Source organism: Hippichthys cyanospilos, chromosome 20 (genome assembly GCF_059441005.1).
Source record: "Hippichthys cyanospilos isolate Australia breed blue-spotted pipefish chromosome 20, RoL_Hcya_1.0, whole genome shotgun sequence".
Lineage (NCBI taxonomy): Eukaryota > Metazoa > Chordata > Actinopteri > Syngnathiformes > Syngnathidae > Hippichthys > Hippichthys cyanospilos.
Window position 1 is genome coordinate 9,766,781 of NC_142388.1, and position 16,425 is coordinate 9,783,205.

Sequence of the window (16,425 nt, forward strand, 5' to 3'; positions counted from 1 at the left end):
TTCACCCCCAACCCCCTCCCCTTGAGCTCATCCACAATGCAAAAAAAGCTACATCGTTAGCTTGAGTTTCCCGTAAGTGTGTTCCTTCTGAGACTTTGCAGAGGGCGGGGGGAATTTTGCTTTTCACGGTGCTTGTTGGTGCATTGGATGGATGCAGAGGCTGGGGTGTAAATATAGCTCCACTTCTCTGTGTGGGGTCCCTCGTGGCGTTCACGACTAAGGAAAATAAGAGCCCTCGAGGGACTGAACTTAAAGAAGTTTTTTTTTTTAACTGTAGAAAATAATATGGAGCTGAGTTTAATTTATACTCATTCTGATGTCACTGGGAGCCAATAATAGTGTATATTATTACATATATTAATAATATTCGGAATTGGCCCAAAAAAGCACATCTGTTTATTGCTACCACATAAGTATTCTCTCACAATATAGAATTAAAATGATGCTTTATGATGTTTGTTTCATGTTCAGTTATTGTTCATTTTGGTGCAAGACAATCTTGCAATCAAAACAATCTAGAGTCATACGGACCAACAGTCCCAATCTGCGCACAGCTACACAAATGGATTGCCAAGTATTATTGTTTTTGTCCATTGGAATGTAAAATGTATAATGTAATCATTTGTGGCCTTGGCATAGAGCCCTGTGGAGCGCCACCTGCCAATCTTTTACTTTGAGTCCAATGAAATGTACTAACCCAGCTAATCTTTCACTTTGCGAATTTCAAATATACAAACAACTCCGAACACAAGATTGTAGTAAAAACAACACACTTTATTCACTAGGCAGTATAGAAAAGTATCAAAAATGTGAAAACTTGGCATGTATAAATGTTTTTGTCTTTTTTTATAAAATATTTCTGGACAGCTAATAATAAACATGGCGTATAAAAAGGTATTTAAAAAAAAGACAGTGTTTGAAATGGGCTACCGCAAGACACGGTTGAATAAGCATAACAAAAAACTATTCAAATATGTGTAAATAAAAGAAAACTTGCACAGTTTTAATATTAATAAAATATCAGTGTTTAGTACTTTTTTTTTTTGAATGGATAAAACAAGTGCCTCTTGATGTCACTCCTGCTGGGTGAAGCTCGTGGTTTCTCACACTTGCGAGTCATTATACTGTCCTGTATACATAAATCCTTTTCCCATACAAAATGTTTGTTCATTGAATGCTTCCCCATCACAAAAAAGAGAACAAAAATATAACTGAAATTAAAAGGCGACTGTGGTAAACTCTTAATACTAGTAAGGTTGTCCCTTTTTGCCGCGTAAAACACGACTGACCTTAATACAGCTTGTTCACTAGTTTTGTGTTGAACAGGAGGTGACACGTGCACCAAACACTTGAAATTATCAGTAGACCCATTACAGCCTTAGAAAAAAAAAAATCATAAATTCCCCCAAAATAGGTCAGTTCTCAATCCATTAAGATGCCACTGGATACGCAATAATGCTAAAGAGGGCTTAAATACTAAAAATCATCCAACACTGACTCCGTTGGCCAATTGTGTAGGAACAGACATTAAAAAAAGTCATAATCAAAACAAAGAATAAATTAATCAACTTGTTCTTATATTAATATCAAAGTCGAGAATTAAAAATACAGCCCAATCCTAATGATATATCCCCGCATTTCCAATACAATGATAGTAAAAACTAAAGACAGACCAGACACGCGTGAAGAAAACAAAACAAAACAAAACCCAAAGCGATTGCCAACATATGAAAAAAAAAATATATATATATAGTCTTTGGTAGGTTGACCAAGTCGCACGGAGCCTCTCCCAATTGTTGTACCACAAGGAATATGGGCGGAGTCTACGCCACCAGCGTCCTGGTCGGGAAGGCGTTGACGTACTTGATGTCGCTCTCCTCGCTTTTCCCGCACGTCGTCTGCTCCCACGAGCTCAGCGCCTGGCGTCACAATAGAGTTTGACTGATTTTTTAAACATCATTTGGATAAAATACCAAAGAATGTAAACAATTTTATTTTGCTGCCATATTTGGATTTTTTTAAATAACCAATTATTTAGAAAAACCTGGAGAATATTTTAACTAGCTAATATGACAAAAAATAGCTCATTTATTTATGTTTATTTTAATCTATTATTTATATTTTATTTAATTTTCAGCCAAATGCCTATTCCAAACAAGGCATTGCGTAAAATGAGATTTTTCAAATGTTGTTATCCAGAAAAAGAGAAAAAAAAGTCCACCATACCGGTAGATGGCTGTGGGCGGTCCTGTGAGGAAGGAGGTAACCTTTGTGTCCATCGTTGCTCAGCAACGAGCTTGTGACCAAGTCCTGATTGGTTCGAGTCAAAAAAACAAACCAAAACAAAAAACTTACATTCAAACTCGTCCTAACGGATGAGGCCAAATTAGCAGGGTGGGACTTACGGGCACTTCCTGCGCCGGGCCGTTTGGCGAGAAGAGCTGCGTGTTGAGCTCCTGGCCATCCCACTGCATGTACGGGCTCATTTCACACGGAGACTCCACCTTCAAATCAAAACACAGCCCAAAAATGTAATCATAATCATTACAACAGTTATTTCTGCACATGGTTGGTCTGCTGTCAAAATGTTAGGATCTAGTATTGAGCCGTGCGGAACGCCAAAACGTTTTTGATTGATATACCTTATATCAAGCATAAAGATGCATTTATCGGTATTCTGCAGCGTTAAATATTTTTTCCCGCTGTGCCACCACCCAACTGACATTTCATTCAATTATTTCAAGAATTCCTCAATTTGCTCACATTGCATCTTGTCAGGGCTACTCCAGCCATGTCGCTGATAATATGTTAATTGAATGTATCTTTTACTATGGCCTCAGCACATTTTGCCTTCCAAATATTCTCCATTCTTCTCCAAAGCGCACGTTTGCTTACCTCTTGTTTGATCTTCTTGAGAGGTGGGAGCTCGATGGCGCACTCCATCGGCTCTTGCTTGATAGAGTCCACCATCTGCTGATCCAAAGTAGCGGGCTGGAGATGACAAAAGCCAATGAAAATTTAGCCACTAATGAAAAAAATCAATTACATTTTTATTTTTAGGGGAAAAACTAAACCAACCTAAAAATCAGCTCATTTAATCATCGATTAGTTGTGGATTAAATCATTGTAGCTCTAGCAAAAAACCCGAACACTTTTATTTGGAATGTTGAACTGATGTATTAGGATTTTAGGTGAGGAGACGAGTTGCTCACCAGAAGCTTGAGGGGCCCGTACTTGGCCTCCTGCAGGGCCAAGGCGGATCTGAAAGGCGTGGACGTGCAGGGAGACGAGTCCAGGATGGAACGATGGACGTTGGGAGTGTTGAACCTGCCATACAGCCGCCGTTCACGTCACAATTCCTCTCATTGCACAAAGGCCCATTTGACAGAACAACGCGGACGGCCCCCTTACATGTCATTTTCCTTCGAAGTTTTGACGTCCACCGGCGAGCTCATGGGGAGACGCTGGCTGTCTGAGTGCTCCGGACTCATGGATTGGTTAAGCAGCTGTGAGACAAAAGTGCAAGTCAACACCTGGAAAGGTAGGCCACCAAATCAAAAAATGACAGCTACAGTACATGTCACTTCTGGCGATCGGGTCATAGCTGCTAGCGACACTGAAATGTTTCCAATATCAAGATGCTACTTTTTGTCACATTATTACGGTTTTAAATCGCATATTTCATTTTTTCTTTTAGTCCCTTTCATAATCCACTTCCTGTGCTTGTGTCACGCTAGCTGCTGACGCTAACTATCTGCGCGGGTATAAATGCCCAATATTAGACTCAAGCTCAAGCCACTCGCTGGCATTGTTGTGACGTCACATAGGTGCTTACTGAATCAATGACAGATTCCACAAACTCGGGCATGGCGGCGCCGTGCGCCCGCGATTCCGAGACACTCTCCTCGGGCGGGCAGCCATGGTCCGGCGCGGCGGCCTGCTGTTGAGGTAATGACATGGCCACGCCCTCCACGGTATGGGCTGACGGGCTTTGGCTGGCCCAGCTTGGATAAGGCAAGTTGATCTGGGGAGTGCAGAACAAAATGTCTAAGATTGAAGCACCCCAGGAGAAAAAAAGTGAAGTGTGCAAAGGTGACAACAAGTGAAGGGGCGTCGAAATGGAAGAAAACCAGAAAGGGAACTGAAGTTGGCAGGAGGGTGACAGTAGTATTGTGTTGCACAAGGGGTCGTGGACACACACACACACACACACACACACGGAGCAAGACAGGTCCTGTTTCATCACTTGTGCAGCAACAGGCCCCCCAGATGTTTCCTCCACAGCATTCACACAAAGCTAACCGCTGTCTGTATGTGCACATAAATCCTCGTCACACGCGCACACACATTCTACGCTGACAAACTGCCCGCTTTGCGATATTCTTACTACAATATCCCTTTTAATCTTTTTGGAAAATAACAACAAGTGAGGACTTTTGTTCAGGTTTCCAAATAATAATAATAAAGCATCACTTTGATATATCGCTTTTCTGGACACTCAGAGACACTTTTCAATGGATTCATTATTCATGCACCTTAATACAGCTATGGTGGTAAACTACTGTAATTTCCCAAATATAAGACACATTCTTTTCTTAGTGTATAGTGATGCTCAAGATTGTCCTCCATTTCGCTGCTAGCCAGGTGTTGATTGCTAAGTTAGACGCTTTGTGTTGACTTTCAATGTCTCAGATGAACTCGTATGGCAAGTTTTGCAAGTGTCTGATTTGTAGTGTGTAACTTTTCGTTCCAATTGTTGGGAGCCTGTTTGCTTATCCCGCCGCGTCTTTATCCTTGCTCGACCAACTAAAAAGGGATCGGCATCATAAGCTCTAAAGCAGAGGTGTGGAACACCAATATGCTGCATGTTTTCGAACCCTCTCTCAAACACAACAGATTCAAGTGATGAGGATCATTTTCAAGCTCCTGCAGACCTTAATGATGAGCTAATCATTTGAATCAGATGTGCTGAGGAGAAAACAGGAAAACATGCAGGATACCGGTCCTCCAGGACTGGGGTTCGACACCTATGCATTAAAGTGATGAGAAATGTTCTTGATGCTTATTTGTGATCACAAGTGCTCGATTGTTGCTTACTAGCGCTAATGACACTCACACATGCAAGTCCCTTCTTTGCTCAGTATTAAGGATGAAGCGGTGCCGATATTTGGCATTTTGATGAATGTCAGCAATTGAGGGCCGATCATATATCACTAAAACTGTGTCAACTGCAGGGAAGTCTTGATTTCAATTTTTAGTTAACTTTGTAAGACATTGTGCTGACCTCGAGAATGCTCAAATTTGTTTTTATTTCAAATTAGAACAAAGGTCAGCGAAATTTTCACATTTCTGCAATTTGAAATAGTTGAGAACTTATTTATTATTGAAAACAATCAGGAGCTGTTCAGTTTTCAATGAACTTTTTACAGCGGAAGTCAGCCTTGCATTTTTTCCTGACAATAATGTTCATGTATCATGCACGACAAGTGTGTAGTAGTCCGCAGTTTCACTGATTTACAAGTGTGCGACGTACCGGTAGTGACGGCTGGCCTCGCAGTTCGTTCTCGGTCGACATGAGCAGCAGTTCGATCTCTTTCACTCGCTTCTCCTTCTCTGGGTCCTCCTCGCTATAGTGTCTCTGGCAGATTAAGAAAAAAAAAAAAAAAAGGATACATTTGTGGCCATTTGTACAGGCATCAGTGTGGACTTTTTTTTTCTTACCTGTATTGCGGCCGTTCCATGCTGGGGGATGCTCAGGATATTGAGGTGCAGGGCCATAGGGAAAGGCACCTGTTGAACCAATTATAGGTTAACATCCAAATCAGGGTGTCAAACATATGGCCGTGGGCCAGATTCGGCCTGCAAAGAGGTTTAACCCGGCCCACCAGATGTTTTTCAAATCATCCTAACTCCACGAGTCCAGGAGTATTACTAAAACGGAGAGGATCACGTTAAAGCTCTGATGTTTCCAGCTGATTCAATTAAGAGTGCACCGGTTAGAGAACACAGAAAGGTATTCCTTCCATTTGGCTCGTTTATTAATTTTGGTCTTTTGGCATATGCGCGCAATCATAAACTTGGTGAAACACGGATGCAGCTCAACTCCGTTTTTTTATAGTAAGATGAACTTAAACCGCATTGCGAGGAAAAGGCGAAAACAATGCTTCGAGCGCATTCAAAACTGGCGATGCATTCACCGCATGCTAACAATGTGGGAAATCTGAAACACGCTTAACGCGCAACAAATATATAACTTACGGTTATGAACACAAGAAAATAGGAAGTCTACAAAAGAAGAGATTTATTGTTTTGCTGAAGTTTTTACATTTCCAAAGTGTTGGTGCGTCTTATACACGGTAACATAGAAAATACCAGAATTTGACCCCAGAATTAAGGGTGCGTCTTATATTTTGGGAATTACCGTAATTCCAACATTTTGAAATTGTCGAAGCAGAGCTTTGTGCCCACACGAGATATATTACGGTGGCTGGCACGTTTTCAAGTGCAAGATCTAAATGATTTTGTAGTAATTCTAAATATTGAAAAGGCAGAAAAGTCTGACGAGTCGAGCAAAGATAGGAAGCGAACTGACCCGTTGGGCCTCGGCCACATAGCCGTAGTTGAGCGGCGAGACGGGGGCCAGCTGCGTGTGAGTGGGCGAGTGGTGCGGGAAGGCCAGGAGGTGGGCGGCGGGCTTGTTGTAGGCGTGGCCCAGCGAGAGCGGCGAGCCCGCGCCCTTGGAGGCGGCGCTCTGCAGGTAGCCCTCCTGCTCCACCTTGCGCCGCATGGTGGAGTTCCAGTGGTTCTTGATGGCGTTGTCCGTCCTGCGGGCCAAATCGCCGGACACCTTCACGTATTTTGCCCCCGCTCTTGCCAACGATTTCAATTTTCCTTATGATTAAATTAACCGACGTTTTGGGAATCGATTAATCGTTTTTTGACAAATTTGGTGTCTAGATCAGGGGTTCTCAAGAATGCAAATTTATCCAAGGACCCCCATTGCAAAGTTTGCGGAAACAAAACAACAAACAAACAATATTTATATTTGCAATATAATATATTTGTTGCTTTTCAGATATACTGAAGTTTAGAAAATACAAATTGTGAATTGCACGCCTTTTAAAAATATATTAAAATGGTTGAATCGATTGCTTTTCGAATAGTCATGAATACTTTCACAATTTAATATTAAATTTAAACAAAATGAACACAAATGATTAAAAAATTCACTTTGATTATTCAAAGGAATAAATTACATCTTAGTTGATTATGAAAACGATTACCATAAATTCCGAAAATATTTAAATACTTCTGGAGTCAGATTATCTGATCAATCGATGGAATAAGCGATAAAACAATCAGTTCACTTTGTGGTTTGGTCTGTAGGGTGCCATAAAATCGTCAAAAAAACGTTTATTGTTTCCCAAAGTAAAAGCAAAAAAAAACAACAAAAGTTTGTTTTTTACGGAGAATTCGAGAAATCGCATTCTACCGCAGAAGTATGGAGCATTAGCAGGATTTTGCGTTAAAGAAGGTCCCGAAAGGAGTCATGGGCCATAGACTTGACTATTACTTGTTTTTCAAAACCTTAAAATTGGACTATTTTAATACTGAAATCTATGCAGGGGTTATGGCGCAAACAGTCGCCGATGGATTGGCCGGCGAACGCGTCTGACCTGCCGGGTAGCTGCTTGGCGATCTCGGCCCAGCGGTTGCCCAGCTTCTCGTGCGCCTGGTAGATGATGCGGTCCTCCTCCTCGGTCCACGAGGTCTTCTTGACCTCCGGGTTGAGGTGGTTGTGCCAGCGCTCGCGGCACTGCTTGCCGATGCGCCCCTTCAGGTGCTTGGCGATCACCGACCAGCGCTTGGCGCCGTACTTTTGCACCAGCTCGATCACCTGCCGGGAAAAAACGCCCGCCGTCACACAGTTTCCCCGGCCTCTGCCCGCACCTGCCGAGCGCCCGGGGAGTTTCCCGCGCGACGTTAGCCGCCTTGCTAATCTTTACGGCCACACCTGGCCGGAAACGCACGCCACTCGGACACGTCCCATAAACGCCTCGCAGGTCGGTGGGGAGGAGAGAAGATTGCGCAACTTTTTTGGGTGTGTGCGCAACGGGGAGTTGCTTCAGAAAGTTGCTTGAATCACACAGGAATTGGCGCATTTTTTTTTTTTTGGCGTATAACGCAACTGAATTTTCTCTTTTCATTTTTTTTCATTACTTTTCCTGAGCATCTTAAAGGATTGTTTTTGATGTTTCTCAATCTGCTGCTGCACCTTTGAGGGAGAAAAGCACATTCAGATCTACAGTTGACCTTCACTTTGTGGATTTTAAGTCTTCTTGAACTATGGATGCGCTCTCACAAAACCAGGCGCATGTTGTGTTGTGTTGATGAAAATACGAAATTTCAAGATATGCCGATTATTGGATTTTTACAAAAACTACCTCGTTATAGTCTCGACTTTCATTCCCAGTTTCTGTGTTAGTCTAAAAGTTTAAAAGTTCCCTCCGAGTCCTGATTTTTTTTTTTTTGACAGAAAACTGAACTATAAGGAACACTTTGAAAATCGTCATTTACTGTGCCTAGATGCATGCATCATTTGGACAATACTAATCTGAATGAATCTCTGAAATGTCAAGTTGCATTTCTTTTTCCCTTCCTCCTTACCCGCTGGTCTTCTTCTTTGGTCCAAGGCCCTTTGATGAGTTCCGGGTTGAGAACCTTCTGCCACCTGTGTTGGCACTGCACATCTGTACGGTTCTGGTGCATCAAGAAACAAAGAGACTTACTTGAAGGTCCCGGAAAGTAAAACTTCAAATTGGAAACATTTATTGTTATAATAAAAGTCGGAGCAGCCGTGGCAATCTAATGTTGGCTTGATTACAATGCTAACTCACATTCTTTTGTTTGAGGCCAATTTTAAAATCCCGCAGGAAAAATGCTAACTGATTCACCCCAAAAAATATTTAAAAGAAACAAAACAACAAAATTATTCTTCGTTCCCTTAACACTTTAGGACAATGAAAAAAATGAAATCGTGTCAGAGCATTTTAGTGTTTTGCAGGGCTTTGTTCTTCATTGTCAAGCTCAAAAGACAAAAACACTGAAAGTGACCTAAAACTGTGTCCAGTTTGGCCTTTTGTTTGTTGACAACATGCGGGATTTACTCTTCTTCGTCTCTGCACAATTTTGCCGCCAAAGTCTATTGACGCCCTGTATCTTCAGCAGAACAAATGCAACGCGCTAATCCGCCATTGTTCATATAAATGTTGGCGGCGTTCGAATGTTGACATTCAGGCGAGAACAGACTGATGCTTATCGGAGGCTGAGCTCCATCTAGTGGGCAAATGGTGCAATCACATCATTCTGCATGACACGTAACAACGGTTTCATGTAAAATTATGTCTATATTCAAAGAGATTTTATTGTCACATGAATAGTACTTTACCACAGAGTGAAATTCTTATTCTGTATGACTATAATCATTTCATTGCTCACGCTAATGCTAGCTTAGTATTCCTAGCAATGCTATTTTGAGACTATTTGTCTTAGCCCTTTCTTAACTGCGATGTTTCTGAATCGTGTTTGTGAAGAAAGGCTAAAAACAGAAAAACTCCCCCTTGAACCTGCCCTTAGGTGTCTCTGCGTCGGTTGGGTAATAAACCAAAATAATTCCATTAATTCAGTCAAGGCTTAAGGGTGACGAGTTATATTGAGATTTTTTTTCACACGTCTAACGGTGTCTAAATCTTTTTTATTCCTTTTTGATCAATAGCATTCTGAGTTATGTCAAAATTGTATTTTTAATATAAAGTTTTCTCTCTATTTTGCTTTGCGTTTAGTTTTTGCTGGGATTTTTTTAGATTGTTTCTTTTGTTAAAAAATGAATACTAAAACCTACACATTTTTTATCTGGTCCAACAAAGAATAAGGAAAAATATCAAGAAAAATAGCAAGCTAAACCTATATTACGAATGGTCATAAATGCGGTTGATTTTTTGTTTTTTTTAACAGTAAGAACATTTGCAAGCAAAAAGCCGACGTAAGGAGAAAAAGTTATGGTCATAAATGAAAATCCGCAAAAGATTGAAGCAGCAAGAACCAAACCGCCATGTAGTGAAGGGATGGTGAATGCCGCGGGCCGCCACAATGGAGATGGCGGCCCGCAAATGGCACTCGGGCCATATTTTGGACACCTCTGTGCCATCGTTCATGTGGTCGCGTAGACTTACCGATAATAAACTCGCGATGACTTTCCAGTCGTCTGATCCGTGAAGTTCCACCAGTTTCTTCAACTTCTCATCCTGGCGAGCAAACGTTGATGAGCTTTGACTATTCCAGAACTTTTGACGATTTTCGCCGCGACTCACGCGCGCGTACCTCCTCTCGCGTCCAGCGGGTTTTGCCTAGGTGCCGCTTCCCGGGCTTGGCCAGCGAACCGTCGTAGTCGTGGTCGTAAGTCTCCGCCTCCTCCTCGTCCTCCTCGCTGCTGTAGACGCTGCGGATGGATGGATGGATGGATTGCGTTCATTCTCACGGCCACAAAGAACCAGTCCTTCCTGAAGCTTCGGGCCTTTAGCCAAGACGCGAGATTGGAACGGAGGAGGGAGTGGAACAGGTTCTGATGTTTTTGGTTTCTACAGATACTGGGATCGGCACACGCGCAGGTAACTTCACGCGCCCGGCGTGTTCAAACCTGCAGCCGCACATTGTACGCCCGCGCACGCACACACGCGCTGAATGTAGCCAATCGGAACGCGGCGCGAAGGCGAGTGAACGACAGGTGAACGGGAACTGCTCGCAGGTGGAGGATAATGCGCTCAGCCACTTCCCCATTCAGCAACAAGCTGCCGCACAACTTAGAGGAACTTTGACAGCTCTCAAAACATCGGTACACAAAGGAGAACAAATGCTCATTATTATTGTTTGTGCAGGAAGAAGCATCCTGGAGATGTTTGCACCTGCATCCTCCTCATCCTCACTATGTTTTAAAAAAATGACTTCTTGTGATGATTGTCTATTATCAGTCAACAGGAGGCGCAACAAGTATTTTACGCATGGATTAATCATTGAGAATCACCGTCTAGTTAAAATAGTCCAAATCCACAGAATTTCAACCTCTCAAAAGTAAATGTTCTCTAAAAAGCATTCCAAAAAAAATCCAGGAAAGCAGACCGATTATCTTTCTTCAGAATACGACTGTACTTATTTTGGAAAATAACATTTTTGCTGATTTTCTGACAAGCCATGGACTCAACCGGAGCAGTGACCGAATCAAAATACACTACATTAGTGATTGTGCATTTTCTGCACAAATCATGCCCTCCTCTTTTTTTTTTTAATAGGGATTAAAAACATAGTCCACAGATGATTTCTTATCATTATTCAGCTCACTCATCTTACTTCATCTTATTCATCATACTTTGTGTAACATTTCTCTTTGGCGACGTGCCATGGGAATATTGTCATAAACTATGTGTTACAACTTGATAAAACGTGGGAAACACTTATCTTTTCCGCTCATTCAATACTTACATTAAGTGTGAAAGTGAAAACATCCACACTGGCGGTGGCTTTGATCTACCCAAGTCTTGCCATAAAATACTTATGTAAAAAAGGGATATATATATATATTTGTATGAAGAGGACCATTTTTGCACCTATTGGAGTGAAATATCCTTACTGAGAGAAAAATAAAACAAAGCGTGGCACGCGCTTGTCCATCAGTCTAGCGTGGTGGACGCGCACGCACTCACTCACGCACGGACGGACATGCGCGCGCACGTGTACACACTGACAGCCGCGCTTTCTGGCTGCCACCTGTTACGGGCGCGCGACACCCCGCAAAGCCCCAAAATAAAATAAAAATAAATAAATATTGACATGGTTTTGCAGCGGTCGAATGATGGAAGTAATCCCACTAAAACACGTGCTTTTTTTTTTTTTTTTTTTGCTGTCGGTATTTTTCGGTAATTTTCGTACCTGTTTCTCGGCCGCCGAGTCATGTCAGTAGTCCCCCGGTCTATGCCGCTCACAAGCTGGGCTGCTGCTCGCGCGTACGTACTTTCGCTCTCGGCGCCGGGTTGCTTGTCCCGGCGAGCTGACAGGTTGACATAATTTAAACTCCGGGAGCTTCTTAGTACGACTCCTCCTCTTCGCCGCCCCTCTCCTTTTTCTTCTCCTTAAAGTCCCGCTCACTTTGCCGCGCTGGCGCGTGCGCAGTGCACTCAAACGCGGACTAACCGAATGACCGATAGCTTGATTTCCTTACGATTTATCAACGCATCTCGTATTATTTGCTTCTACTATAACCCCACAGTAGCATTTTAGTCATTAAAAAGCTTGTACATTTGATCCATGATTGAGAAGTTAAATCGCGCTTTTAAATAAGTTCTATTACTTTAAAAACGCACGTGTAATTTACGAGACGCCAGTGAAGGCATCAACGTATTATGCCAAAAGGCGCGCTGTCTCGCGCTTATCTTTTTCTTTCTTTTTTTTTTTTTTCCAAATAAGTACTTCGTTTGTAGCGTTACTTCTCGTATTTGTGCAAAGGAGAAGGAAGTTAGAGTAGCGAGGGAGCCCAAGTAAACAATTGCGGAATTGACCTTTTGGCATCTGAGGAAGGAAAGTGAAGTTGTGCTGCTATCTTTTTTTCTTGTTCTGAATGCGCGGTGAGCTGTCTGAAGGCCAGATAACATAAAAGATACAAAGCATTTATAACCTCATGAGAACAAAGCGTGCACTAACGCAACCATAATTTTAGTTATGCTATGGGAACCAATGTATGGCCTCTTTGTCTGAAGTTATCTCAATGTGCAACATTGTTTATGCATTTAAACCCACTCATGATGATCCTTATTTGAAACAGAAGCCAGTTGAGCAAGTTTGTCAGCTTTTTTTCCATCTTTTCCATGCACACCAGCAATATGCATGGGTGTGCATATTTTGATGATGATTTTGTTTTGGTACCCCAACCCCGCCACCCACATGTCCACCCCCCTGAACATGGACTCTTTTCACTCAGCGAAAGGGTGACGCAAGGAGGGGTCATTGCTTTATTTGTATAAATGTGTCTTCGCATTGTATTAGTTCTTCCATACGCGACCGTATTGTCCTGGTCACTTGTAATTACTATCAGGCCTGATGAGCCTTTTGTCCCAGGGCAGTCATCAAAATAGTGGCCTACACACTCAGGCCAATGGCCTGCGTAGTTACTTTGTAATGCTGGGAGGGATTGCTGAGAAGAAGAAACATCAGCGTGGACTGCTTTGAGTTGGAATGACCAAAAACATCCATGCTCGCTGTTGAATATAATCGCAAGCGTGTCATTTGGCCTGTGATCTAAGGCCGCACTTCTCAAATGGGGGTATTATAAGAGGGTTTCTGGAAATCGAATTTCATGATTCAGGAACCGTGAATTTTTCTTTTAAAATTAAGAGCAAATAAATTGGAGCATGAAGTATCTAATTTGACATTTGTGTTAATTGTGACTCCTCTTCAAATCTAATTTCATACTATTTGATGCCGTGACAGAAAAAGTGCATTTTTCAAATTAAGAGCAAATGAATTAAAACAGGAATAAACCTACAGCTAAATTGTGTTTATTGTGGCTCTATTGCGAAACTTTCTATGCCTCCATTGTAAGTTTATGCTGATGCACACTGTCATTAAAAAAAATAGATAAAACATGGTTTATCTTCTAGATTAAACAAAATATGTAGTTTTATCAAACCAGACATGGGCGGCTGTTTTAAATCTTTTTTCGTTTCCTTCCATCCCAAATTGCGTTTCGCTGGTTAAGGGGTACTTGGCCGAAAAACATGCGGCGCATCGTAGAAATAAGGTTGAGAAGCACTGATCTAACGTGTGACTTCATGACAAGCAGGTTGTTTGCCTTGCGCGTAGGTTTCAAATACCACACCTGTGTACACATGCATTTGCGGGTCCTGTCATCTATTCAAGTCAAACTTTATTCATATTGCAAGCTTTGGTCAAGACTGTCAAATATGAAAAGCTGACAATTTAGGCCACTTAGCATTTAAATTAAATTTGCACTCATGCAAATGACCTGACTGCCTCGACTTGCCGCATGTAAAAGACCCTGACCCTAACCTCCAGGGGATTATTAAAAACTTCATCTTGTTATCCGAAACCAAATCGAGGGGAGTCGGAGCCGGGCTATGCAAATGAGCCCAGTTGTAGTAGCTGCCTGCGATCCATTGAGTCTTGGCCCGGGACATTTGCATGGGCGCGATTGGGCAGGTTAAGGGCGGCCATTTTGACTTTACAAAGCATTGTGTGCACAGGTTGGCTCATTTGAATGTCGCTTTTAATGGCAGCCTCCAGGCAGCGTCCCCCACTAAGCTCTCCAAACATATACGACATCTCCAGAGCTGCTTGAAAGAGAAATCAACTAGTTTTTCGTAATAGGTTATGCAAAGGGTAAGCTGAGCCAGGGAAGATTTTATTGCTGTTTGTTTATGAGCTGCAAACACGCCAAGTGTTTCGCTTCGTTGGAAGGATTATGCATCAACTATTTAACCAAGTCAAACTGGGGAACGCACAGCACCTCGGGGGTGTCTCGATACTACAATTTCACCTCCGATACCCATCCGATATTAGCGGGAATGATGCATTGTTTTATTGACTTTTTTGTATAAAAGGGTAAAACAGATTTGATCAAGCGGCGAGCTAGGAGGATAGATACATAGCCGGCTTAGTTAACTAGGTAGGTTGACAACTTAAAGTGGACGAATAACTGGCTAGCTAACTAGATTGCTAGCTTGATAGCTAGCCAAATGAATCTATATCTAGCTAGCAAGAGGATCGATAGGTAGCTAGCTTAGCTACTGTAGATAGGTCGACAACTGAAAGTGGATATATAACTAGCTAGATTTTGGATATAGACTGATATAATCCAATATAAGAACATCCTAAATTATTTACATTGTTTACATTGTCATTTACATTGTTTACATTGTTTTTTGGGCAACTTTTGACACATTTCTTCACAGACTTGCTTGTACCACCTCGGAAAGTTTTTTTGCAACCTCTCTCCGAAAGAAATCTTAATTCCTCTTGTTATGCCATGCAAACAAATGCCACACATCACTATTACTTTTTGTGTCATATTGTAATTGACATATTGCAATATTTGGCTTCGCTCACTTCCTCCGATACCTCAAAATGAACGCCTTTGTTTCAAAACCAAATTCAATCATGCTATACAAAAATGTGATGGCGCAAGAAAATTGTAAATGCCACTCAGCAGCAATGTATTCAATAGACATATTTTTTGCACATATTTTAAACAAAGGCCAAATCTGATGATGCACTCATTTATCTCACAATCTGTCCCTCCATCTGTTTAATCCATCTAATCAGTTCCTTTTTTTCAGCGGGGAGGAAACAGTGTCGTTTTTAATAAAATGCAAATGATGACATCGCACAAACTGGAATGTATTTTAAAATGCTTTGTGGCATGTGTAAGGTTGTTATGTGAGATAAAATCGCAAGATCTTGCAATATTTTCCATCCCTGTCGTGTGGCTTTGGTTTGTTTTTAGCTGCCGTCCCAGAAACATTTAAGGTACCATGCACTTTATGAATCAACTTATCTGACGTATTATTTGAGCCCCCTCTTATTATTTCTGCTGCATTCTGACAAACCTCAACAGATGTCTTCTTTTGCTCTAATTTCACATTCACACCCTCTCCCCTTCCAGGGTTGAATGTATACTTTGCACCTGCTTTTATCAGATCCTTTGACATTTCCATCTTTCTCTTTTTTATCTTGGCAGGCGACTGCAGAGGCCCACGCATGCACACAACGGTACCATGTTATTTTTGACTGTGTGCTTCAGTGACTTGCTTGATAAATATCTGCACAACCAATTTCATCTGCCGACCCTGTCTCGTTTTACACACATTTTTTCCAACACAAAGGACTATACGAAGTTTTCTCGTTGGAAAAAGCATGTGCAATACACATGGGAGTAAAAAAATGCGTCTTGTCCAGGCCCACAAACATTATTATTAAACAGTATTTTTGCACTAAACGCTCACACAAGATGTGATTACCTTTTTATTCCTTTTCAGTGTCCCAAATTAAACATTTTGGAATGAAAAATCCTAATTTGAGGCATGAACTACAATTGTGTTTTTTGCGTTTATAAAAGAAGTATGTGAACGTATTTAGTGTAGTAAAATACAGACCCCAAAAAGTTGACAAAGTGCTTATTCTCAGTGACTGTCAAGAAGTATGACACCAGCGGGGATGATTTGTTTAACACAGAAGTTAAATTTATTTCCTTCTTTGAAAGTTTTTAATCTTAAAATATAAAAATATGACGTAATTCCATATAAAATATTTTTTAATCGGTTTGTGTCCCACGTGACTAAGCAGTCTTTCCGTTTCCGGGCC

The 16,425-nt window shown here is 41.6% G+C and overlaps 1 protein-coding gene across 1 annotated transcript; it reads right to left on the minus strand.

The window, feature by feature from the left end:
- Positions 1-753: 753 nt before the first annotated feature.
- Positions 754-12,125, minus strand: myb (MYB proto-oncogene, transcription factor). The gene is made up of 15 exons (XM_088403378.1): positions 11,983-12,125; positions 10,381-10,498; positions 10,233-10,304; positions 8,668-8,760; positions 7,677-7,897; positions 6,593-6,824; positions 5,722-5,790; positions 5,534-5,638; positions 3,836-4,024; positions 3,412-3,506; positions 3,213-3,327; positions 2,896-2,991; positions 2,406-2,504; positions 2,227-2,310; positions 754-1,919 (listed from the first exon to the last, which is right to left on the minus strand). The coding sequence occupies exons 1-15, from the start codon at positions 12,003-12,005 to the stop codon at positions 1,824-1,826; spliced, it is 1,707 nt and encodes a 568-aa protein (XP_088259504.1). The 5' UTR covers positions 12,006-12,125; the 3' UTR covers positions 754-1,823.
- Between the last annotated feature and the right edge of the window lie 4,300 nt (positions 12,126-16,425).